We start from the raw sequence: 25897 nt of genomic DNA on the forward strand, positions 1-25897 counted from the left end.
ACAGGAAACAGGAACAAAGACTGCATGACCACAAAAACCAGGTAGGAAGTGAGCTATGTCCTTTCAGAGAGGGGAATATCTTAAAAGAGGAAATGAATGCTAACAGCAGCACCAATTTTCTCTATTACTTTTCTTACTTACATGACAATTCTAAGCATTTATTCCAGTAATTGAAAAACATCATGCAAACCTAGCACAACTTCACACTTTTTCCCCCTAAGAATAACATGAAATACCTGTGTAAGGAACATGCTTTCACAGCTTTTAGCCTCACAAATTTAATTATCAAACCTTAGCTTATTGGAAACATTACCTTTCTTTTTCCTTAAGAATAATTTGTACCTCCCACTGGTTTAGAAAATTCTAATGGATAAAGGGGGGTGTGGGGTTAAGAGAACTGTTTGCAGAATCTGAAAGTTAGCTCAAAAATGACTATCTAGCACAAGAAAAGGATCATCATCCCTTTATTTAAATTACATTTAAAACTGATGTGCATGTTGAGCAAAACTGACATTACAAACATGCATGTTGAACAACAACAAAACATTTAATAAAGGCAAGTCTAAGCAAGAAAAACTCCCTCCAATATTTCTTTCCAAATTCGGAAGTCTCTGTCCAGTTCAAAATTATTAGACCCATATCAGTGCTAGCTACAGAAGCTAAGTGTAATAGTTAGCAATTTTTACTGCCTGAGGAATATGCTTCAAAATTCCTTCATCATTCCCTTCAACAAGTTTTACTACTTTTGACTTATACAATAGAGTAGACTACTTACCCTCTCCTTCTAGTTTTGAAGGTACAACTTAAGAGTCTCTGATCAATTTAATCAGTTATAATGCCACGATAAAATGCTAGGCAACTAATTTCAGATACAGTCAATCTGTATCTAATACACCCTAGAAATGCAGTTCTCCCCCTCGACCACTAGATAGAAGTCTGATCAAGTTAAAAACTAAGCAGGGGTGCAAGATCACACAATAATTGAAAGAAATCAGAATGCCTATACTGGAATTGTCACTAGACAAAATATTATGTGCCAGGTGAATTAAAGTATGCTTACAAGGATCCATGAAATTTCCCATCTTCAATTTATCATTCAAATTCAAAGGGAGGCAGGAAGAACAGAAAGGAAAAATCCCGTTGCTTGAACTGTGAATCAATTTCTCCTTCTAATGTGATCAAAAGACATACAGATAACAAACAGACCTGGCACTTGTGAACATCTATGTATTTTTAGCTGTTAGAATTCTATTTTTCTTGCTGTGTAATTAATGTGCAATCGTGTTTTCTGGTGTTTGGCTTGCCAAAGCAAGCTTATATTTGAAAATAAGCACGATTTGCAGGCTATTAAGAAAATCCTGTTAGGAACTTTACGTAAGTCAGACTGACAAATTTGTATATTTATCTGAGGTAAGAGACAGAAAAAAAACCATAAAATACAGTAATACAAACCCATGTCCTGAAGGAGCAATGAAGTATAAACAACACTGCACTCTATTATCTGGCATCTGACGCCTGTTCACTCGAGATTCTGCATTCAGGTAGTCCTCAAACTTACTGTCAATGTAGTCGATAACTGGCTGCCAGCTGCAGAGGTTACATGAATAAAAACCTGTAAGTTACACTATTTATGTAAAAAAAAAAAAAAATCTGTCTTGGCTAAGAAGTAGATGTTCACAATTTCCCCATGGGTTGCCTTTTTGTTGTTACTGTTTTTATTTTTTTTTTTTAAATTAGGATACTTCAACACTGCACTTTAAGAGACTAGTTCCTCAACACAAAACTGAGTTACAAAGCTCTGAAGACGTAAAGTGTGAGTTCACTGAAAAATCCCTTCAAACACAATCCCCTTCATTGTAATAGCATTAAACAGAATACTTAAGAACCGTAGCCAAAGGAATACGCTTCACTGATCACATCTTGTGATGACACAGAAGTCAGTTCTGCACTCTGCATGTGTGGATACAGAGCCAAATGCATCACCCAGTTTAAAGGGAAAAGCTGACAGTATTTCAGTCAAGTTATAAAGGTACTTGGAATTACAGTAGTTCAAACTTTTCAGCCAACTAAAAGTTTAAAAGTGTCAATATTTTAACTGAATGTTGAAGCTTGCATTTAAAAAGATGTCACAACGTATTATATCTCACACATACACAAAATACAATTCAGAATTATTGTGAGAGAACATACAAAGAATTTCTTACCAATTACTATTATCCACAGCATCTCCAAATCCTGGTGTGTCAACTATTGTGAGTAGTAACTGAACACCACCCTCTTTGATTAAAACTTTTGACTGTTCAACCTGTAAAATGAATAAGATAAGATTAAATTTTTAGCAATTTAGTCACCTATCTGAAACACTGGGAAAAGTATTCAATGAATAAGAAGTCTGGCAAAGAATTGCTGACTCTTCTGCTTCAGAGGTATACTAGGTCTGTGTTTTGCTTATAAAATCCCAATATTTTTATAATAATTTTTTTTTAAAAGAAAAAGGTCATTATTTAAATGAAGTCAGTGAACCCTCTAGGTATGTAGGATATCTTAGTATCTTAATTCCTGATTAAACAGGAAAAACCTTAACCAGGCATTAAACGTGATGAAATTGCCAACTTTAGTCACTTCTAAGAAAATGACATTTTCAAAACTGATCCTCCCACCAAGCACCTTAAACACATTTCTAGTCCTGTTAATGTATTTTTAAGAATACATTTATTCTTCAGCTAGCATAATGCTTGGGAACGGAACAATATAAAGTGATGGTTTCCTGTTACAAACAGATTGATATTGGAAAGTAATACAATCTAGCTGCAATCTGCTGAACTAGACCTCATGTGACCATAATGGATTGGGTTCCTGTGAGCCCAAGTCACTGATGGAAACCTGGCTCAGAAGTCAACTGCATCAGCACAAGGCTGATGCAAGATCTGGGTGTGGGAATTCATGTCTCCATTTGTGATCATCCATCTGCAGCACAGCTCAGTCACCTTGCAGTAAGCATGTCAAACAGATTAAGCATGTCATGACAGAAAAAAAATCTAGGCTAAACAGCACATGGACTGCTACCTCCTTCCTACTAATATGACAGTAATTATTGATAATGCCAACGTCAGGTGTATCTGCCTGAGAAAGTGCTGTATCACTGTTGTAACAGTCAGTGATGCACAGCAGTAAGAAATTACAAACTCACGTTAGCATGTTGGCTTCTTTCCAACTGCTCACACATTTAATCATTGTTTTTTCCTTGATACTAAAGTAATTTCTATTAAACCACTAATGACACTGTTTTCTAGATATGGATTCAAGAAATCAACTGTGAGCCATCTGTCTAGAGCCACACATGAGTTGGCATACAGTGATGCCACCTTGGTGCTCATTGCTTAACATTTTTTAACTCTCCCAAACCCTAATGGGGAAGAGAAAAAAAAGTTCTATTTAACTGGATGAACACCTGCAAGAACATTCACTAAGGAACTTTTGGAGAGAGTGGCAACTTGGATAATAAATTCTATCTGGATGGTCTCTTGACCAGTTCAAGATTTGAGAGAGATCCTATCAATGCTGCTTTAGCTCTTGCACATCCCTCATTGTCATATAAGTGAAACAGACTCACAGCCACACCTGCATATTATTGCAAACACTCTGCAATCGCTGCTTATGTGATGCAATGTAAATCCACAAGATAAAGTGACACCCTGCAGAAAGACAAACTAAATCCCTCTTGCCCAAGTAAAACACTGAGTCTAATTCAGACGAGACTATACACAAACACAGAAAACAGTACCTAACTGCAAAGAAGGCTTTATATTTAACCTCTAAGTATGCAGGATGCTATTTTTAACTATTCATCAGTAGGGATCCTACCCAAGTCAGATCAACCCCTTTCACTGTTAGTTCTCAAAAAACTGACTCAGCTACACTATGGCTGCCTACAGCAACCAATCATCATGAGTTGGCTTCTCACATAACAAAAAGACAGGGAAAAAAACATCAAGTAAGGCAGATTCATGAAACAAGTCCCCGCACTGGGCTTCCAGAATGCTAGTCACAGAAGAATCCAGGTTGGGCTGGACTTCAAGGCCACTCAATTCAGGCTCCTACCTAAGCAGGCCTTATTGCAGGTTAGGAAGGTGTAAAAAAAACCCAACCAACCAACCAAACAAAAAAAAACTCCATGCACACAGCAGCCTAAGACACCACCAAGTTACTCTTTCGCAACTCTTATCCTTCTAAAAGCATACAGTTCAAAGCCATGAGAACCTAGGAATACATGCAGTGCTTTAGAAACTTATGTTTTAATCGTGGTGAGTCTATTTCCCCCCTCCTCAAGAGTTCTATAGAGAAATTTTATTGTACACAATCAATGCCAGAACTCAAGACAGTAATCTCCAGCCACAGTCAACTCAGCCAAGAGTTTACTACTCACTAACTTCTGATTCCTTGCATTCTTTTTGCTATCTTGTATATAGTAACCACATAGCCCTCCTATCACCAAGCTCTCTGAAAGTATAAGAAATCCAAAACACTTGTAAAATACTAGAGATGATAATGTTAAGAGATGTATTCTTGCCAAGCACTACAAAGTATCAACTTTATTCTCCAGCCCAAAAATTCCCAGCAAGAACCATTAAATTATTATGCAGTCATGAAGGAATGCTTTTACAGAAGAAGCAATTAATAAAATATTATCTTGAACCTATGTTTATAAAAAACTAAAAACAAAGGTCAAGAGATCCTCAGAAATGCCACACCAAACATTTTCCCTGATTCCGTGTGCTTGTAAAATATAAGTGTGGCTGAATTTGTGAAACCACTTTCTGAAAAATGGCCTGCAGTAACTGAATCTCTGCAGGCAGTGCTAATACCTCACTGGGAGGTGAGGATTTACATTTTTTCTTACTTTTTGTAAGTTCACATAGGTATCTTGCTATCAGAGCAGGGTTTTAAGAAACCTATAGAACAAGAAGCATGAGCTGATCAAATGAAGTGTCCTGTGCTTGTGCTGTGGACAATCAGACCAAATCCACCATATACTTTAAATGGTAAGTTCTGCTGGTAGGAGACAGTAGATGAAGAATCTGCCATAAAGCCTCTGCAAAGTTGCATTTTTCTAACCCAAATGAATGTGCCCATATATGGTCAAAGGCACAGAAAGCAGCAACATCTGGAAAAGATCCAAAAAATCACTGTAAACTAGTGTAATTCACAGTTAAAGTATCCAACTGCATCCTATCATCTGGTTTACAAGTATTCCCAAGAGATTCATGGAAAACATTAGTTCAAGTCTTGGAATTTAAAACTTTTCAAGAAAAGTCTCCTCCAAACAGCCATTTTCCCATGCACTCCAGTCAAGTGGGTCACACGGGTCTCCTTGGCAGTTACTACACAGCATTCACGACCTGATGTTTGTTACAGCTCAAATGCTTTTTAGCATACTCCACTTAATACAGTCAAATAGTGATCAGAGAAAACATATTTCATACCCCTTCATTTCTGAGTAAGTTTTCTTTGAATTTATTTGACTTCAAATTACTTTTAACTGTTTTTCTGTGTTTTACATGAAATCAATATGAAGGACCTGCCTCAGAAAACAACTTCAAACTGCAATTGGCTTTCCAGCCCAAACCACAGCTCACATTTATTAAGGAGAGAGCCTCATACAATTCCTGGTCAATAAATTATTCCCACCATATAAGAGTAGGTGATTATTTCAACGAAGGTTTGAGGTTGCTCTGTTGGCCTGTCTCATCTGTACTCTACAAAAATCCTTTCAATCCTCAACTTAGGTTTTCACTGGTAAAGAGTTCAGATCCAATGGATCCAAACAGCAGCTCCAACTGTTTATTCTTTGATTTGACTGGAAACACCTCCATATCATACACATCATTACTAGCACACACAATTTTCAAGGTTGTAGGGGGAAACAATTTTATCCCCACTTAAACATTGACCCTGAAATAAGATAGTTTCAGTTTCCTTCTTAAAATGCTACACTCAATGATTTTTCATTCATCCTAAATAACTGAAAGCACAGTAATGTTGCACTGCAAGAATACTTAAAAAAATATCTAATAGATAAAGTAACCAGTAGTTTCTAGAGGGGAAGATGGTCTTTAAGTGTACACCATCCCAATCCTATTATTTTCTAAGTTATATTAGACTCCAATTCACTACTGAAAAAAGTTTTGGCTAGCTCTTGGTCACCCTCAAGCTTTAGCCCACACAGTGGAAGTATGAAAAAATGCAATGGCTTTTCAACCTGATCTCTGTTCAAGCCCTTTTCTTTATCCCTCTCCAGTGCCAAAAAAAAAAAAAATCATTAAGTGAAGTTTTCTGAAAAGGATAGGGTTTTTTATTCAACCAGTAAATTAATAAACATCAACCTCCCTCTGAAGGTCAGAATGAACAGATCATCTAACATAACATGCCACCTAATATATGAAAGTACTTAACTCAAATTCCAGAAACTCCACATAGAATTTTTTTTTTCTTTTTTTTCTTTTTTACATTGATGCACCTTTAACTAGGTGAGTTATCTTGGAAAGATGTCCTGGTTGCTTTTTTTTAGCTTCTACTAAATCAATTTGTAATCATCAGTAATGAAATCCCACTACATTTCTCTTTCAACAAAAAGTCACCCTTCTACTTCGTTTTCCAACAGTTACTGATTATTTCAGTTCTAAGCATATTATACCAGAGCTTAACTATTTGCAAACCTCTTCCATCCCACTTAATGTCTCTTTGAACCAAGTACATAAATTCAACCCTGCTAGTTCAGATAATGGTCTGATGTCCCTGCTAATAAGCTTTTAAGTCCATTTTCTCGCAGTACTATGGTTATGTATTAAACTGATAAAATAGCCTAATAGACATGACTAAAGCTTAGAAAGTATTAATATATTGTTAATAGAACTCAGAATGTTCAAAAGCTTTCCTCCAAATGAAAAAAATTATATTCTGCAACGAATGCATTTTGCGATAGTATTCAAGCTTTGATGTTGAGCTAACTGACAAGCAATACCATTTAAACTTTCTAATATGAGTATAACTAACTTTTTCCTAGTACTGTGGTAATTATTCTGTGTTCTGAGATTGGATTAAAAAAGTCTTACCCAAAACCCCAGGCAAAAAAAATCCCAGAGGTCCCACAAAATAGTAAGTTCAGTGGATCACAGCACTGGAGCACAGTTATTTGGTTCCACTCAATTAAAAATCACTCTATTTTACAACATCTGTTTAGCACCTTGCCTACCCTCCTAACCCAACACAGGGCTTAATCACTTTATGACAACTCTGTCATTGCCCAGCCACTTCAGCTACAGCTGAGGTGGTCTAAGACTATAATTTTGCAGCTGGAAGAACTCTGTTGAACAACAGCAGCAATGGTGAGCACCTCCAGTCCTCATCTGTACAAAGTTAGATTGTCACAAGCTATCTTCACCAAAATCTTAAACAAGGGCACATCAAGAGATATAAGCAAAGCTCACACACCCTTATTCAGCTGCTCAGCTGTGGAGGCAGAAAATACACCACTGAAATGCAATGATTTCCTAAACTACCCATAATATTATTTTTTCTTAGTATGAGGTAATTGCTATTTTTAATAACCTTTTTATAATATAAAGAGTATGCTCCTTTTCTTGAGAGAAAATATAATTGATTAGTAACAAGTTATTACATAAAATGAATGGATCAACTTCAGTTTTCCAGTCTTTGACTAAATATTTCAGTTGCATCACTCGCAGGAACATCTTTGCCTATGTAAGTCTTGTCCTTAAGGTCAGACAGGTTCCCCTTCCCTCAGTCCCTGATATGTTTCAGAATAACAACTTGTAACAGGCATATGAGGTACCACAAAGGATACGGTCTGCAGAAGGCTCATGGATACTTGGTCCATGAGGTCCTTGCACTTCAGTCAAATCCTTTAATACACACAGTCTCTAAAAGCCTACCTTAAACAGTCAGGGGGTTTAATGCACATCTATCTACTTCTACAGATTTACTCAATATTTTAATTGATAATAAACACTACATTTTCAAACAGGACTGCACATGAATGTGTTTTCTAATGTACAGGCAGCACACAAAGCCCTGCAGGACTCCTGCATTTCAACAGGCCACAAGTTTGAGAACCTGGAAGTTTTGTTGCTAAGATGCACTGAGAGACACATTGAATATTTCTTAGTAGTTCACATCATATCTGGATGTATTTTGAAATATAGGTGCTTATGTAACAACTGTATCTCCTTACATTACTAGATTGCAAATCACATTGTTCAAGCTGTATCTTCCCCCCCCCCCGCCCAAGACATACCTGTACAGTCTTTTTAATTCTGTGGGAAGGACCTGGATACTCTGGGGAATACAGTTCTGTTAAGAATAATGAGTTGATTAATGTTGATTTTCCCAGTCCAGATTCACCTAGAAGAAAACAGAACAGTTTCAGTAAAACCAGGAGTATCACATTAAGTATAAACATTTAGATCTACATTCCAAACACTCTCGAAACATAGCACCTGAAAACATGCACTGCACTCTAAGGCTTTGAGAATCTTTTCCAATTTCATCTTTTCCAATTTCAAGGTAAACCCTTCAAATCCAACTGTCACATTCTATAGATATTAATTTTTCTGATCACATTAAGTACTGAATGCACTTAGCACTTCATTGCTTCCACTACAACACAGAGAGATGATATTACATTAAATTTTGTAAACAAGATGATATGGCTTCTTACCATAATGCCAAAGCAGATTAAGTTATCTTCTTTATTTCAAATATTATTTGACAGTCTTATTGTCAGGGAGGGGAAAAAAGAAAGGGGAACGGCTGGGAGGTGGGGGGAGGGAGAAAGACTGAGATTAGTTTAGTCTAACTACTAAACCCACAAGAGATAAAATGAAATTTCAAACTATGTGGTTCGCCTGGGATTTTGGGTTTTGTTGGGGCACAGAAGGGAGAGTGGATTTTGGTTTTTTTCACAATTTGTTCATGAGCAACAATAAGTCACAGCCTTGCTAAAGAATTTGGAGACACTACTGTCATGAAAATCCAAGCAAATACAGTTACAATTCCCATAGCAAAGATTATCCTCCATTTACAGCTCTACAGAGACAAGGTCAGATCAACTACTTATTACAGTATTTTAAAAGACAAGTCTTTTGCTTAGTTTTTTTGCTGTAAAGAAACTACTTCAACACAACAATTCACACTGGTACAGGAACTAAGGAAAAAAAAAGGTATAAAAAATTATGCTTTCTTTCTTTTTAAGTTTCATATTCAGTCTGTCAGTACATTGACCTAAACAGAAACTGTCAAACAGAACTTTGCTTGTAAGCTAACGAATTTAGAGGCTAAGTCCATACTTTCACTGAGGGAGGAGAATGGGTTGCACTGCCCCCACACTTGAAAAAGAGAAATCTTAACACACTAATCGCTCCATCCCCAACAAATATTGTGTCGATTTAGAGACTAAGAAAGCTTCAAAACTTTTCTTGAGCTAAATGCCCTGGGTTATGGCAAGAGAGTTACAAAACAGAAACCATTTACGATCCTCAGCAGAGAAGCCCCTGTCTCCACTGTAAGAGCTGTCTCCAGTTCATACACCAACTAGTTTATACACATCAAGCCATCTCGATTACAGCAGTGTGGCACAAAGTCTGTGCAGCACCGAACAGAGCAATCTGATTAACTATACTGTAAACGGATTAGCAGCTGATGAAACACTGCAACCCGAGCTCCTGCCGGCTGTCTACGCTATTAGCAGGGCTTGTTCTTCAAACCCCACCCTCTTCGGCAGATGAACTAACCCCGGCTGAGAGCAGGGCTGGCTACACCCAGGAAGATGGGCTGTAGCAGCCAAAAAGGAGATGCTCCTGTTATGGTCTCAAGTTAGCAATGCAGGGAACACTAACCCCAACAGGACAGCTTCATGTAAGCCAGAAGGGACATGCCTGCCGACAAGCATTTCATCACTACCCTACATAATTTGCCCTTTTCTGTGGTCAGATGCACACTCATGAATTATGCAGTAAACCCAGTGCCTCAAAGGGTCTGGTTGTAAAGGACACACCTTTTCTACTCTGCAAGACCTTAAGGTCAGGGTCAGCTGCAGCCAAGAGGTTTCCCTAAGTTTGCAACAGAAAGAAGCTTCTGAAAAGCACAACTTTATAATCTTAGAGATGCAGCCATTTTGAAGCTTAACCTTCTCCATATCACAACCTTGCTCAAGACGTACATACCATTCCAGTTAACTGAAGGGTTTTATTCACCCTACTTAAGGCCTCAAGAAGGTGGCTCTGACTTCACAAGGTACAATTCATATCCTTTCAGTGAACTTTGCTTTTGAAATTGACCATAATCTTGCAAAAGGTTGTCTACTACAATATTGAAGAAAGATTTGTGCATCAGATTCTACTTCAATATAAAAAAATAATTGTCCCTTCTCCCTTCTATTAGGGTTATTGCTGATCTTAACATGCTAAAGAATTTTAAGTGGGAAAACACTGAGAACTACTTCTTCTGAAAATCAGTGCCTGTCAAGTTGCTATTGAAATTCAACATATGGAAAAATAAGATTTTCAGCTTTGAAAGAATGTGATGGAAAATCAGCAGCTTGCCCTAGTTGGCTCCTGCAACTGTGGCACTCCATACTAAGCAGTCTCTGAACTGCTGAACATTACACCCCAAGAGGTTCGGGGTTTGTTCCCCTACTCACCCTCCACTACCCTGAGGGTTGCAAGGATGTGAAGACACTTTTGAGCTGAAATTAGTGAAAAGACAAGTATGCTACGGATATGTCTGCACCAGTTTGTTCCCAAGGGTGCCCAGTCTCCTAAACACTTCTGCCTATGCTAACTTTAATCAGCCGATGCAGATTATAACACTTTAAACTGCTTAACTGCTACCAGTAATTGAGGCATTAGATGTAAGAGTTTTCATCAATACACCAACCCTAGATGCAGTTGTGCCGTAGAACACGTAAGGGTCAACACCTAAGATGGTAAAAAAAGGCTATAAAATTAAATTAAACAATTGCACTGAAATTGTAGGTAAAAAGCAGAACTGGAACATTCAGTATTATTACTATGGTGAGTAATGCTGCTTCCACTGTAATAAAACAGAAATCAAGTGTATCAATTCTAGCAGTGAACAATTCTAGCTGCCTTTTTGGGCATATTAAAATATTCTGAACTTTGCTAGAAATATGGTAAGAAGGAGAAAAAAAAAAATCACACCCAAAACAAATCAAAACAAACAATCACCAACACCACACTCCCCCAATTCTCAACCAAACAAACACAAACATGAAAAAAAAAATCCCCAAACAAACCAAAAACCACAGACGCGCACAACCTTGCTCAACCCAAATACCCCTGAAAGGCTTCCCTTCTGGAAAGGCTGAGAAACCACCTTTCAGGGATGCAACAGGCTGTGAATATGATTAACAAAACCAGAAGGGAGAAGGGAAAATAAGTGAAATTTAATTTGCCTTAACACAAACAAAAAAATACATCCCAAATGAAGTGCATCTCCCCACTTTCAGTAAGCATTTCTGACGAGATTTTGCCCTTTGACCATTGCATGAACTGGCAAAAAGATGCAATGTAATAGAACCTCTTCAGCAGTAATAACTTCTAATCAGTCAATGCATCATGTTGCACTTAGATCTAGCTGCCTAATTTAGAGTGAATGATTTTTAGAAATATCCTATGCTGTGTTTTAAAAATAAAAAAAAAACCAAACTTTTATTTTGCAGGGTAATCCTGAATCCAAAAGGTTAATTTTTTTTAGTATCCAGGTACTGCTTTTACCTTGCCCTTGATCTCCCACTTAATGTTTCACATAGGCTTCAAGTTCATCTGAATAAATAGTGTTCTTTTCCTTCATTATTTTGTGTCTCATGTTTATCAGCAACTTAGTGTTTCAAAATGTTAACATTTTATCAAGTTGTTTTTACAGTCACATTCAAATACATGGAGCTGGCCACTCTTATTGGTAGAAATGAGCACGTACATTTACGAACATACTGCTGTCAGTCTTGTGAAGGAAAATCTTTTGTCAGCCCTTACAGGACCAGCAAAAGTTCCAACCCTTCTCAAGTCCATGGATTTCTAAATGGTTGGAACTTTGCTTATACACTTAGGTTAAAAATTAACTGTCGAGCATTAGCATCTTTATACAGATGGCCCGCAGCACATCATTTAAAATTAACCCTGGATAGCAAGATTTCTTCTTCTGTGAACAAAACTCTTTTTTCCTACACAAATGAGACAACTTAGCAACAGGAAAAGGGAGATCAAGGAAGAAAAAAAGTAACACCAACACATTCAGTTTTCTCTTTTATGTCTCAAGCATACCTATCTCAAATACATTGCTGGGGATCAAGAGAGACCACTGGTAACCACTAAAATTGTTTGCAAACCATGGTAATAGTCTCCAGAATAATACTAAGGCAAGTACATATGGGGAATTAACAATTAAAAAATTAGAACGATGACATACAATCCATGTGAATGGAGGACAGCATTGCTCAGGTAAAAAAAATAAAAAACTAGCTCAGGTTCTTCTCAACCGAGCTACATAAATCTTTCACCTTCATTTCTAAATCACTCCCAGCAAATGAACCAGAAATCCTTATCTGTGATAACTAGTTAGAAAATCTACTCACAGCTAACTTGGTTTGGTTTTTTCCAGTTCAACTTCTATTCTTATGACTTTAGAAGAAACTTGGACTGCCAGCATCTCCTCTGCATGACAAGAGAACTGAACTGTAATCCCTAATCTTAATGATGCTTTTTTCACTGTTCATTGCTGTGGCACATAGAGAATGTAGCATATTTCAACCTCCTCCGACTGTTCATTTTCTGCCATTCGTACTCAAATATTTCCAATATAAGTGGACAGGAAGTCCAGTCCAACCCAGCTTACAGCTTTATATATAACTTCTGTTGCTGCTATTTCCTGATTCATACATTACCTTTCTTGATAATGCATGACACTATGTCTTCTAGCTACCACATAATTCTGGAAATCCAGAATCAGTTTTCTTCTATATTTTTAGGATCTTGTTTTCTAAAATCCAAGCCCTGAAGCATGACTTACATTCTTAGATTTATGACTCCATGTGAGAGTTCATCAAACATACCAAATGATCAAGGTGACTAACCAATATTGAACATTCATCAGTGTGCTCTCTGCATGTTTTACTTCCTACTTCTTCACTATAAGATACTCTTGAAGAAATCACCAGAAGTTTTTCTATTCTTCACCAACAATTACTTGTCTCTCTACCAGGGAAAGAGTATTTCACACTTACGCCCTGTGAGAAAACTGCACCACTGGGAACACGACCACTTGTGTTATCTGTACGTAGGAATTTCAAGATGCTTTCCCGAGCTCCACATGGGAGTACAAGACTGCCAAAGAACCACCCATCTGCGAGGAAAAGACTTCTGGTGATCACAGAAACCAAGACTTCAGTTAAATGGCTCAAAGGGGTGTGCTCCGTGTATCGTCACCAAGAAAATGAACCAGACTTTGTCACTGTATCTATTAACTGGAAACTGCAGGAACTGCAGATTCAGAAGATGCTAACTCTGATGAGAGAAGGTAACTCATCCCAGTGGGACTTGCAGCTTATTAGAGACACAGGTTTTCCACAAATTGCACAATGTTTTTGAAAGCTTCCACTGCATTCTAAGTAGTAATCTGTATTTAGAGTTCCTTGGTACAGTCAAACATAAGCTGCAGTTGCTTCGCTTCTTTTTCAGAATGAAGACATCCAACAATGTTTCTTCTGTGATGAAGTGCATTTGATGGTGCATTTGATAGCCCTGAAGAGTTATTACAAAGGGATCAAATTCAACTGAAAAATGCTGTACTTCCCCACAACCTACATATACAGAATGTTTACATCAAAGCATATTTTATTTTTAGCTAGTGAGTCAGTTTTTTTATTGAATTTTTCTTTTTTATAAATTCTAATTATTGTGACAGTTGCTGCTTAAAGTATAATTCCATTAGTTTGATGCTGATGACGCAAAGAGGGGTAAAAAGCTTGTCAGAAGACATAAAAAATAACGCATTTCAGCTTCTTTCATGCTTGTACAACTCACAGTTTATGTGCATGACAGCAACTGCAGCTTTATGCAAATGTGCAATGGCTTTGATGGTACTGCAACACGCACTTCTTTGCTTTCATAGAGAAGGGAAGCTACATAAATAATCAAAGAGCCTGAACTACACTGAATGGTATGAAGGAACCATCCTCTTGCCGAGGGGGAATGATTCTCTGCCATGTCATTATAGACAACCACAAAAACAGAGACTATAAGATGTTTTTAATTTTATGTCTGATTTTAGAAGCTTTCGTAAAGGCTAGTTCCTGTCTTCAGTGCTTTACTAAAAAGAAGCCAACACTTCAATAAACATGCAAGAACATCCAAATGAAACCCATCAGGAGGAGGGTAGGAGCAGGGCCATGCTGCTCCCACATATCTAATCTTCCATGTAGGATGGTGTCATGTGAAATCTTGCAAAAAGATCAACTTTGTATTTTTAAGACATCTATAAAGGGAAGAAAGCCAAAGCTCCGCCATTTCACAACTTGAATCTAAAGCATAAATTATGGAAGCAACATATGCTAGAGCCACAAAGCTGCTCCTAGCAGAAGAGAGTAACAGGGAAGTCTAGCAGTAATAAATTCACTTCTGCCTATCAGCAACTGCCTCAACAAAATTTCAGCATGCAGGATACAGTAAGGCAATCAATTTTCTTACAGTGAAATTTAAAGTGCAATAACTGAGGACAGACTCTTGGCATATCGTTCTTGTCATGGATGACATTTAAATAGTTCAGAAAAGCCATTAGCAGGGAAGGGAAGTATTCAGAATACTGCAACAGATCCTGCATAACATTTTCCAAGTACTATTGTTTCTCCTCAAAGCAGAAGCAGGTCTAGCTTTCTACAACTGACAGATCAAAATACCCATGAAACAATGACTTAACTTCACAGGTGAAATTTTGGCTACTGACAAGAGAAATGGTTCCTACACCCAATCCAACTCTTGCACTAGAATTCATAATGCAGCACTGTGAGACATGAAGTGATCCAGCAATCTAGAGCTCTAGGGGCTTTAGGATGGGAAAATGAGGGAAAGACACCACCAGAGATGAGGAAAGTCAAATATTCTCCCTTCTTTTTGCAAAGCAGTGCAAGTGTAAAAATCTGCATTTAAAGCTAGACCTCTTCTCTGTCACAAAAGAATCACCAATAATTCATAAGTCAAAGAATTTGTGGCACTTATAACAAAAGTCACAATTTCTCTAATTGCATATACAGGTTTTGCTCTTGATAAGCAGCATGTCTGCAAAGTAGCCACTTAAAATAGGACATGTTACCTAATTTAACATGAGGCAAATAAAGCAATTTTTCAGCATTTTAGAAACAAAGTTTTCTTCCAGTAAAACCAAGGAACCAAACCCACTTTGTTTTTAGTTGCTAAACATTGCTACAGATGAAAAAAACATCCCACGGTATTGGTCCACTCACATCTAGTACCAAAACCAGCTGAAATGCAACAAGCTGGGCTTCAGCATCCAAACTTGCATGGAATTACAAGCCCACAATTAGCAGCTGAGGTCCAGGCTTGCCAAAGCTCACCTTGCTTTGTTTTCTATGTTAGGTGAAATAAAACTCCTGTGTCTGATTAAGCTGTAGTCATACTGCAATGCAGATTCAGAGACATTACAAATAACAAGAAGTTGTCAAAACTGACCTACATGGAAAATCTGAATGCACAAGCTCTCTGTGAAATAACTGGGTTAAAGAATTCAACTGGAAGTGACAGAAGCTACAGAGCTCCAGGACAACAGATCTTCTATGGTTAAACCTTGTAACCAGGATATACCTCGAATTTTCACAGGCTTTGACAAAGCCAAAACAGAGAGCCTTCACAAGAGAAGAAAAAAAACCCACATTGCTTCAAAAATCAAAGCAAGAGGAACAAAAAACTGTTGTGAAAAATGCTAAAGAAGGACGCTCTGCTTAAGGCCAAGAAAGCAAACATCTGAGACCAACACTTGGAAGAATTATGCATCTACAGAAAGCTGCAGAGCTGGACTTACTCTCTGGAGGCAAATACAGGGATAAATATAATTGATTAAATTCCCTGATTATATGAATTCTTATGAAAAAATTAAGAGAAAGATGACAGGAAAACAAAATTTTTTATCTCTGCATTACTGTTGACAACCAACTGTACAGCATTTCCAGTACATAATTTCTAACATTTGCTGACTAAAGAATGAAAGGTGTATTAATGAGCAGATCACAGATTAGTCACAGTAGGAGCTTTCACTACTTAGACAGAAACAAAACCCACACAGGGTTCTGAGATGCTAATGAAAAAATAAGAAAGAGTGATTGGGTTTACTTAAAGACTAAAATACTTGGTACGGATACAGGGTCAACATCTCTGAGACTGTATAGCTCGCATTTTACTTAAGAACAAGAAGTACTACACATCAACTTGAGCAAAAGGAGAGAAAGGTGAAGTACTTTAGGCAGCATGTTACTCAAAACCCCACTCAACTAATACATCTGAGGCATGAATATCACAAAAAATTCCAAAAGCACAAAAAATAAGATTTTTATTTACGTGGAACCTAATGACTCTCTACAGAAGAATGCAAAGAGCACTTAGATATGATTTAATCAACACTGCATCAGCTCTTCCCTTGAAAATTAACATAGAAACAGAATAAAAACTACTGGAAATAACTGTTGAGTGCTCTCACAATATCCCAGGTGACACATCCTGCTATTAAGCAGATCCACAAAAATTTGTCAGAAGACTGAACTTAAAGGATTTCTAGTGCTAGTCAAAATTTCTTTCAATACCTTACACCTTGCCTCTTGACGCCTTCTCTCCTTAATGTCCTTGGAAACACTTTTTCTTGCAGGGAACACAAAGGAAACTATGTTATGACAGAACTCTTATCTGGTACAAGCGGCAAGAGAAAGATACAGATAAACTAGACAGAATTCTGTAACCCTACCTCAGTGATATGATTTTTGGGGTAATAAGGAATGAAAAGTTAGGGCAATGTTATTTGCAAGTTAGGATAATTCCGCTTCTTAATATTTGGTCTAGTGTTAGCCAAACAAGGAGGAAGAGCATTGCAGGGATGTGCTCTACTGGATACACCGCTGCCAATTCTAAGTAACCTTGGCAAGATACACAAATCTGATTCCTCAATTACTTGGGGGTGGTTACATGGTTTTGTTTCCATAAGACAGCTTCCACTGGAGTTGTAAAAATGGGTATTTTCTCTCTAAAAAAGGTCGAGGTAGGTTGGGATAAGTTCATGTTGTCAAGTCTACACTCTTTTTAATATGGTAAGAACTGTTTTATTTAAATGCCAACCCACTGCTTCCAAAACACAGCCACCACTATTCAGTTTTCTAGTAATTACTTAGAAGAAAACTGAGCTGCTTTTGTAGCCAACAACAGAAGCAGACATTCACAAAGCTGAAAGGAAGCGGACAGGTCTGAAGATAAGGTGATAACCTAAGACCTGTTTAGCGTGCTTGCTATGTTTTGCAGCAGATGAGCCTGAAGGACAGACACGGGAGGTGGACCAGGACTCCTTCTGGAATTCCTGCCAGCTGGAGAGGACAGAGCACAGAGCCAAGAATGCAGAATCTGGTAAGTCATAGGCTTCTCCTTTACCAAAGGTGAGGATGATATGCATTGTGAGTTTAGTTAAAAGAAATATAAAACATAATTCTTAGAATATTTTTTCACATAAATTCTTAAATCATTCAGTCAAATGCAATTCAAACAAACAAACAAACAAACAACAAAAAAACCCCACACCACCGAAAACCCTGACTGGGTAAACAAGTGAAAATCTGACATGCTCTTTTTTGTCTCAATGCCTGCTGAGTTGCAGCTTTTGGTTTCTGCTCTGCCTGGCACTGAGGTAGCAGAAAAGTGGTGAATAAATACTTGTCAACAGTCAGCTTCCTCTAAATAAGCAACTTTAAATAAATTCCACGCTTTTCAGCAGTATGTCTCCAAGACGTAAAACGGAGAAATCTTGCAATTCTCCTCCACTGCAGTGTAATGGTGTCTCTTTAAATCAGCCTTTCTAATACAAAGTATTACAAAACCTCACCTCATCTTCTATTTCAATATTTATGCTGAGTTTCACTGCGGACTTCAAAGTTTCTAGCTTTTATAGTTCTAGAAGCACATGAAACAGTCTAATTTCTACATTCCCCAAGTTAGAATACGAGGATACTACTTTTGCAGTACCGTGGTTTTCACTGGAGCAATTACCATACTCCTATTCAAGTTTGTTGTTCAAAGTGATATATTATATACATGTTCCTCCTGAAATAGTAATTCTACTAATTAGACTGTAAAAAAAAATTAAGTTAAGGTTTGGTAATGCATGGAAGGCCAAGTAAGACACATCTGATTAGCGTGTACTTAATTATTCACAGTTTAGCATATGTGAAAACTCCCCATTTGATAAAAACTTCGGGAGTCATTTGAAAATGCATACAAATAAGATTTCCACACCTCACAAATGTTTCATTTGGAAACACACATCCTGCTTTGGAAACACACAACTAATTTAAAGCCAAGACTGTGCTAAAGGATGTATCATTTACAAACATTTAAGTTGCACTTTTAAAACAAGGGACAAATACTTGCCTTCATCCTACACCACACTGGGCAGCAGCTGCAACAACCAGTGCTTTAAAAAGAGTGTCAACTCAAAAGCACATTGCCAAAGAGTTATGTATATGCATTAACATCACCTGACCTCATGCATGACTTCAGCTGATTAGTGCTGTGTGTTGTGTTCTTCCCCTGAGCTCTCAGAAATTTCAGATACATAAAGAATTCACAAAATACAATATTTAAACATATATTTAGGAATATGTTTTAACTGTTTCCTATAAGACTGACTTGTGCATAGCCTCATTTAGTAGTTTTAGTAGGAAGGTATCCAACTACAGTAGTCAAAATTCTTCAAGGAGAAGTATCTCAGACATAAACAGAGATCCTTTATTACAACCACATTATATTGTTAGTAAAGACCAAACATTAGTCCAATGCAACCAAGGCTCATTTTGACAAATTTCTGAAACAAATGCCTCACAACTGCTATATCCACCAGTACTGCTACTGAAAACAAAATTAAATCCCAGCCTACAAACCACCCCTTCCTTTGCAATGACATGAGATTTTCCTTTTGCTATGCTGCAAATGGACATAAGACCAACCTTCCTTGCAGCTCCCAGAAAACACTCCAGCTGGATTTGCACACTAATCCAATTTGGACCAAGAGCTATTATTCTTTCAGCAGCAGCAGCACAGACTTATACCAGGTTAAAATCTGAACTTCAGCCTGGAGGAACAGCTGCTACTGTTGGATCACAGTTTTTCCTAATTAAATCAGAAGGACACTTTATAAATGCCACTGAGGACATTTTGCTTTTTCAAGTACTTAAAAACCATGAAAAGTCATTTCCGTCCTCTTACGCCACGTACACCCCCTACATCAACCAAATTTTCCCATCCAAGCATCTTTAAAAATGGTTGTCCACTATATTAATAAACAGCGTGAAAAGAGAATTCTAGCATCTGTAAAAAACACAAAAGACTCAGGGGAAAAAAAAAAAGCTCTACAGAAAAACTAGTCAAAAATGTGACCACACGTGGAATGCAGAGTTTAATTTTTTCCACTTTCACTTTGTTCTGTTTTTCATTAAACAAGAAAACCTTTAAAGTTTTTGGTTGGTTTTTGGGGGGTTTTGTTGTTGTTTTGGGTTTTGTTTGTTTGTTTGGGGGTCTTTTGGGGTTTTTTTGTTTGCTTGGGGTTTAAGTTTGGTTTTGGGGTTTTTTGCAACAAAAAGTACTCGAGTCTCATTTTCCTAAAAGTCACCATAACCTGCTCTGAGAAAAGCAGCTGAGAGGCACATGATACTGAAAAGAAAATACACACTCAAGTTTTACAGTTTTTGAAGATGTGCAATTATTGAAAATCTAGAAGAAAATGAGAGAAACTCTAACCTTGAAGTAAACAAGTCTAACAGCTAAGCCAATGCCACAATAAAAAAATTATTTTCTGCAGAGTGTTTTATCCATTAACATCTGTGATGCTAATCATCCTTGCCATGTTCTGATGAGAAGCCTCTCAAAGGAACCAGTCATCTTGGAGACAGCAGCTCTGGCTGTTTTCCAGTGGTAACTTTATGCTGGTCACATTACAGATCTACCAAGACTAAAATGATCTAAGGAGACCTAGAAAAAGACAGTTTGCCACATCAGATTGGTTGGTGGAAAAAAGAGCCACGTCAAAGAAATCCACCGGTATCGATATGGAAAAAAAAAAAGAGGCAGCCAGATGACGTAAAGAGCTCCAAAACAGAGTCATATCTAAGGCTGTGACTGGAATTTCTATTGATTCTAATATTTTTGAAAAGGAAGATGCAAGTCTGGATTTTTCCTAGCCATTTCCAAACGGTACAGCTAGTAGTATAATTGCCTTGTAAAAAGAGAGGTAGTAGGGGATTTTTCCCATTTCAGTAACATCAGCTGTTGTTCAAACTTACTATGATGAAAACAACAGGCTGGTTTTTGTAGTTGAATACCTACAGTGTTATGAGGAACTCTGTTCTCAAATGTACAGACAAGATCACAAAAATGAAGACGTAATTAAGCAGCCTAAAAGGGAGGGAATTAAAAGTATGAAGACAACAGATTCAGTAGTTGTGTGGCATTGTAAGGCATCTCCAACATCAGTGCCCATCAGAAGGTAAACCAGCATGCAAGCACACACCAGGATCAACAGAAAACCTGGAGTTGGGTGGAGGGGAACTGGGAGAAGAGAAAGTCGGAAAGTCTTCAAAAAGTACAAGTAAGTTTGAATAAAACTGAAAAATATACTGCTAACTAGATCTGAAAACATAGGTAGACCAAATCCATGGTGCTTCTGAAAAAGGCTCCTTAACAGTGAGGCACTTAAGTTATGTAAACTAATCAGAGGGAAAGCAAGGACAGAGTCCTAAATTGAGTATGATACTGAGAAAGCTGCACTAGTCACCCCAGCATCCAATTATGCTGCAGTGAATAGTCCTGCAGAAAAATCAATTGGAAAGCTGTGGAAAATGGTTTTAGGCAAGATTCAAACAGCAAAAATCTGCTGCGCTGAGCTGTGTTACAGTGTAACATCAATAAGTCCTCTACTCTCCCAAGAACATTCCTTCCAAAAATAAACTCACCATAAACAACCACAACAAATTTCCTCTTTACATCATATGTTTCAGGTCAACTACTTTTTACAGTTTGATCTAAATTCTTCTATACTGTAAAATAAAGACCAAGGTTGGCATTGTCACCCCTGAAAAATACAATCTTTTCTTACAAATTTCCATTAAGATGCATTTTTCCCTCCCCACTCATCTCTAACAATGCTTCATTTCAATTATATGCCTAAATTGCTTCATGGCCAACAGACTTACTTGTAATTGGTCCTAACTTGCTACTTGTACACCAGAGTTACTACATTTCATAAACCCTCAGTTGGAGATGCAGGGCTGCAATCCCTATCAGGATGCTGTACTGTTTCTTTCATCCCTATGAGTAAATTCAAAACCAAAAAAAATTATCCTTCTCTTTAGCTAACTGCTCAATTATTGAAAAAGGAGCATCCAGGGGGCCTTTAGCCCCTGTAAAAACAATGAGATGTGTACTCCTGTTTCTTCCTAGATTTAAGGACTTCCCCATCATAAGCATAAGCTGTGCCTTTTCTGCTGCTTAAAACAATCCTGAAGGACTGGACATAAAGTTTGCATATTTTCTGGGTCAAATTTTTTCCTAAGACATATCTAGCTATGATTCTGAAAGGAGCCATCTAAAAACATATGCAACAAAGATTTAAACCGAAACTTTTTTGAAAAATAAAGTACTACAACTAGCCACTCCTGCAGTCCTTGTAGATGTCAGGCATCCTGAGGGTACTCCAACAAAAAGCAAAGCCCTGGTTGGTGTTTTTGGTTTTGTTTGTTTGTTTTTTGGGGGGAGAGGCCCCCAGCGTGTTTTAATTTGAAAATCTTTATTGCAATGATTAAAAGGGAAAATTTTCATGATTGGGGGAGGCCACAAAGTGACCCGGATGGCTTCTCTCAGTCCCAAAGAATATATTTTTTAAAATTCTTATTTAAGTATAAATAGCCTACAAAGAGCTACTTTAAAGTGATCAGACAACAGTAACATCAGCAGCACAGGAAGAAACAGAAAAGCCATTTTCAGCTACAGTGCCTCTGATAACAGATACAAGATACTCTTAAGAATTAAATTTGTCATTTCAAATCAGGTCAGATTTGCTCCAAGCTACACTGATTTCACAGCATCTGTAAAGTAGCGTAAAAAACCTGCTCACATCTTTAATACCAACTAGATTCTAAAATTATTTTTCACTGGTTTCTTTTTGCTGTTAGAATCAATTTCCTAAACTTAAAGATCATGATGACTATAGGCCTTTACTCAGCAAATATTTGAAAGCTCCTCAAGTCTACTACTGATGTACCATACCTATGTTCCTGCAAGCTTCCTCATGCTTATTTGATCATCTTGAAATGTCAGAAATGGGAACAGACTGCAGTGGGGGAATCATTACAATCCCACCATCCATCAAAGAGGAAAAAGAATTATCTGCTAATTTCCTCAGTAGGAAAAGCAAATGCAGCAAACCCACTGCAAATCCTCAAGTACTACCTGTTTATGCTAAGTGCCTTGACATTTATGGAATTAAGATGAATAAGCCTGAAGCTTTTACCACCAAGAAGTTTGCAACACTTGACAAAGTAATCTATCAGTAAAGAGCAATTAGAACTGTTCTAGTTCAATTTAACTTGAAATGTTTAAGTTACGGTGTACAGCCTGCATGTTGAATATGTCATGAGCTTTTATGGATTCTCAGAGTTTCTACACACAAAAAACCCCCAGACTTCTAAAGCTTGCTACTAGACACCTTGGTTCTTTATATCCTTTAAAAAAAGAATCACAATCGCTTCACAGAAAACACAAACTTACTTCCTACATCCAAGAAACACTAAACACTGCAAAATTTGCATTAAAAAGTTGTACTACAAGAACTAAGACCTGACTACACCTAAGGCCACAATTACACTTTTACTGGAAACAGCTATGCTCAGAAAAATTGCCTTCATTTGTAAACAGCTAATGTGGGCTTTATTGCAAGTACAGACTTACAAAAAAGTTTATAAATTCTATTATTGTACATGTTGTTCCTCAACTAGGAGAATCAAGTTTGGTTTTCTGGACACCATTGGCCTTCCCTTCCTACCAAACTGTTAGCACAGGTTCCTCTTTCAGCCCTCTTGACTCTCTCTTCCTGAGAAACTTCCTCAACAAAAGCCTCAACGCAGATGGACTGAATGCTAATCAGCAAATGAACCCTATTAGCTGTATTCCTTGACATAATCTCCTGATTTAGTATTTTTCCTGAAAGAAATTGAGTTCACATGCTGCTGGATTGCCCCATGATGTGAAGGAAAACCCAGTAAGCAGGAACAACTGGGAGATCCACTTCAAAAATGAAATTTCGATCAGAGCTAAAACTGAACAGCTCACTTTTTTGCCAGACCAGAAACACAAGTGAGACTTGCTAGCCAGTAACAGTTGTGCTAACTGATCAGCCAACTAACCACCTGTAGAACAGAAAAAGCTTATTTATCTTGTCCCTCAGGGAGGAAAAAGTCCAACAATCCTATGAGAATTTTGCAAAGTGTCTATACAATTACATGACATTTCTAGTCTTCAGCACCTTTTGAAATTCAAGAAGTCCCAGTGTCATCTAGTGAGGCAGTGGACTAAGAGGGATCTGACAACAGGCAGCTTGATTACTGTCTTTTATCCACAAGGAAGGACAAGTGTTCCAGTGCCCGACAAAAGGTATGGAGGAAAAAGCAGCACTGATAGTTAACACAGACATCTACAATCCTGAGTTAGGCTATAAAAGCACTAATTTTAAAACCTGAATCCAGAATACTTCCCTAGTCTCAAGGGGCTCTTTTCCATGATCACTGCTGTTTGCCTCAGTTATCTAAAAGCTTTTTCCTAGATAAACTATCTAATTATAGGGGTATAATTTATATTCAATCCCAAAAGGAAACAAACCTCCCTTCTCCCCTTTTCCTCAAAACTTTAGGGTTTGTCTTCCCACACCCAATGATGGGAGTGAGGAAGTAAGCTTTATTCAACCAAACAGGAACACACCCAAAACAGTTTTTTCCTTATATTATATTTAATATACATCTGTACTAATGCTTTGGGACTCCAGTTTCCTTACACAGAGCCTTGCTGTTGCTCTGTTTACTCCTTTTCCCTTCAGGAGCAGAAAGAAGCATTGTTTCTTCTACAGCAGAACAGTACTTTCTAGTCCTCATCTCCTCATACTAAAGGACCACCAGCAAGTCAAGAGACACTTCACTGACCCCACCAAAAAGATGGTGGTGGTTTGCCAACCAAGACAGCAGGATTCCCGTAAAATAGCAGAGATTCTCCCCCTCCCAGAGCCAAAGATGAGAACTGTAATAATTTTGGTGCCTTGGAATACAATTACTGGGAGCAACCCTTGATTCCACTATTAGAGGGACTAGAAATTAGTTCTATTCGTTTCTATTCATGAATCCCGCTCAAAAACTCAAACCTAAAAGAGCCTACACAAAACCATGTGATTTTTGCAACCACACTTCTACTCTCGAGAGATTTCACAGCCCACTGAATATATTTTATTTACAATTCTAACATTAGTCCATTGACCCAGGCAGCAATAAGCTGTGGAACACGGTTAGGCTATTTTGAATAGTATTTTGGCAAGTATATATGAATGAATGTCTTAAAAGAAATTGAATTAAGTACCTTTGGTTCCTAAAAGAGGAAACTTAAAGCAATCTCTATTCCCACAGTTCCGAAAATGAAAGATAGCACAGTATACAGTAAAGATACTCCCACCAGGAATGTGTCATTATGTATCAGATCTCATGACACTTCACAAAAAACAACATATTTGAGCACCTCTTCGCATACAAGTTTTATATAAAAGTAAACAGATTAGTACTACTGAAAAGACAAAACAGAAAAATCCCACAACACTGTAGCTTTAAAGTCATCCTTATCTTTTTTTACTGGCTTCTTTCCAAAATCACTACTGGACCCAAAGCATAGATAAACCACTATTTTAGAACTTGGGTGCATTTAAGTGGGAAGGATCAACACTAGACAACTACTACATTTCATATATCCTCAAACAAAAAGCACCAGAAAAACATGCCTGTAACAAGGCAGAAAGCTTTCTCAATTAATCCTGTTCGGAGCATACACAGTGATTTATGACCAATGCTGACTACTAATTAGCAGGCTTAGAACTAAGACATTAAGAAGCCTGTTCTGAAAGGCAAGCTAGAGTAGTTTCGACAAGCTTGAGTAGATAAATTATCAACATAGTACAAGTCAAAGTCATCATGCATAAACTCAAATATGGCCAAGAGCAAATACAGACGTGATCAAAAAAAAAAACCAACAAAAAAACCCCCCAACAAAACCCCCATAACACCATTCAAAAACAGCATTACACAACAACTTATATAAGTAAATAAAAAAGGTAACATTTTAATAAATTTAATATTTTGCTGTATTTTAGCAAAACTTACACTTTATATCAAAAAAATGTTCCCAACAAAGTATTCAACATTTTCTTTGCTACTTTGTAAGACTCTTAAAAAACCAGCCAAAACACAGAATCATAATTTCCATATCCATGCTTTGTTTATTAGAAAGAATACAAAATT

The 25897-nt window shown here is 37.4% G+C and overlaps 1 protein-coding gene across 3 annotated transcripts in view; it reads right to left on the reverse strand.

The window, feature by feature from the left end:
• Positions 1–25897, reverse strand: part of SEPT7 (septin 7) — a 78467-nt gene that overhangs the window by 17948 nt on the left and 34622 nt on the right. For all 3 annotated transcript variants that reach the window (XM_027665007.1, XM_027665005.1, XM_027665006.1), the window contains exons 4-6: positions 8315–8421; positions 2205–2305; positions 1453–1587 (exon numbers count right to left, since the gene is read on the reverse strand). In XM_027665007.1, coding sequence (XP_027520808.1) covers positions 1453–1587; positions 2205–2305; positions 8315–8421 — 343 coding nt within the window. The remainder of the gene's footprint in view (positions 1–1452; positions 1588–2204; positions 2306–8314; positions 8422–25897) is intronic.

The sequence above is a fragment of the Corapipo altera genome, unplaced genomic scaffold (genome assembly GCF_003945725.1).
Source record: "Corapipo altera isolate COAL_440 unplaced genomic scaffold, ASM394572v1 89, whole genome shotgun sequence".
Taxonomy (NCBI): Eukaryota; Metazoa; Chordata; class Aves; order Passeriformes; family Pipridae; genus Corapipo; species Corapipo altera.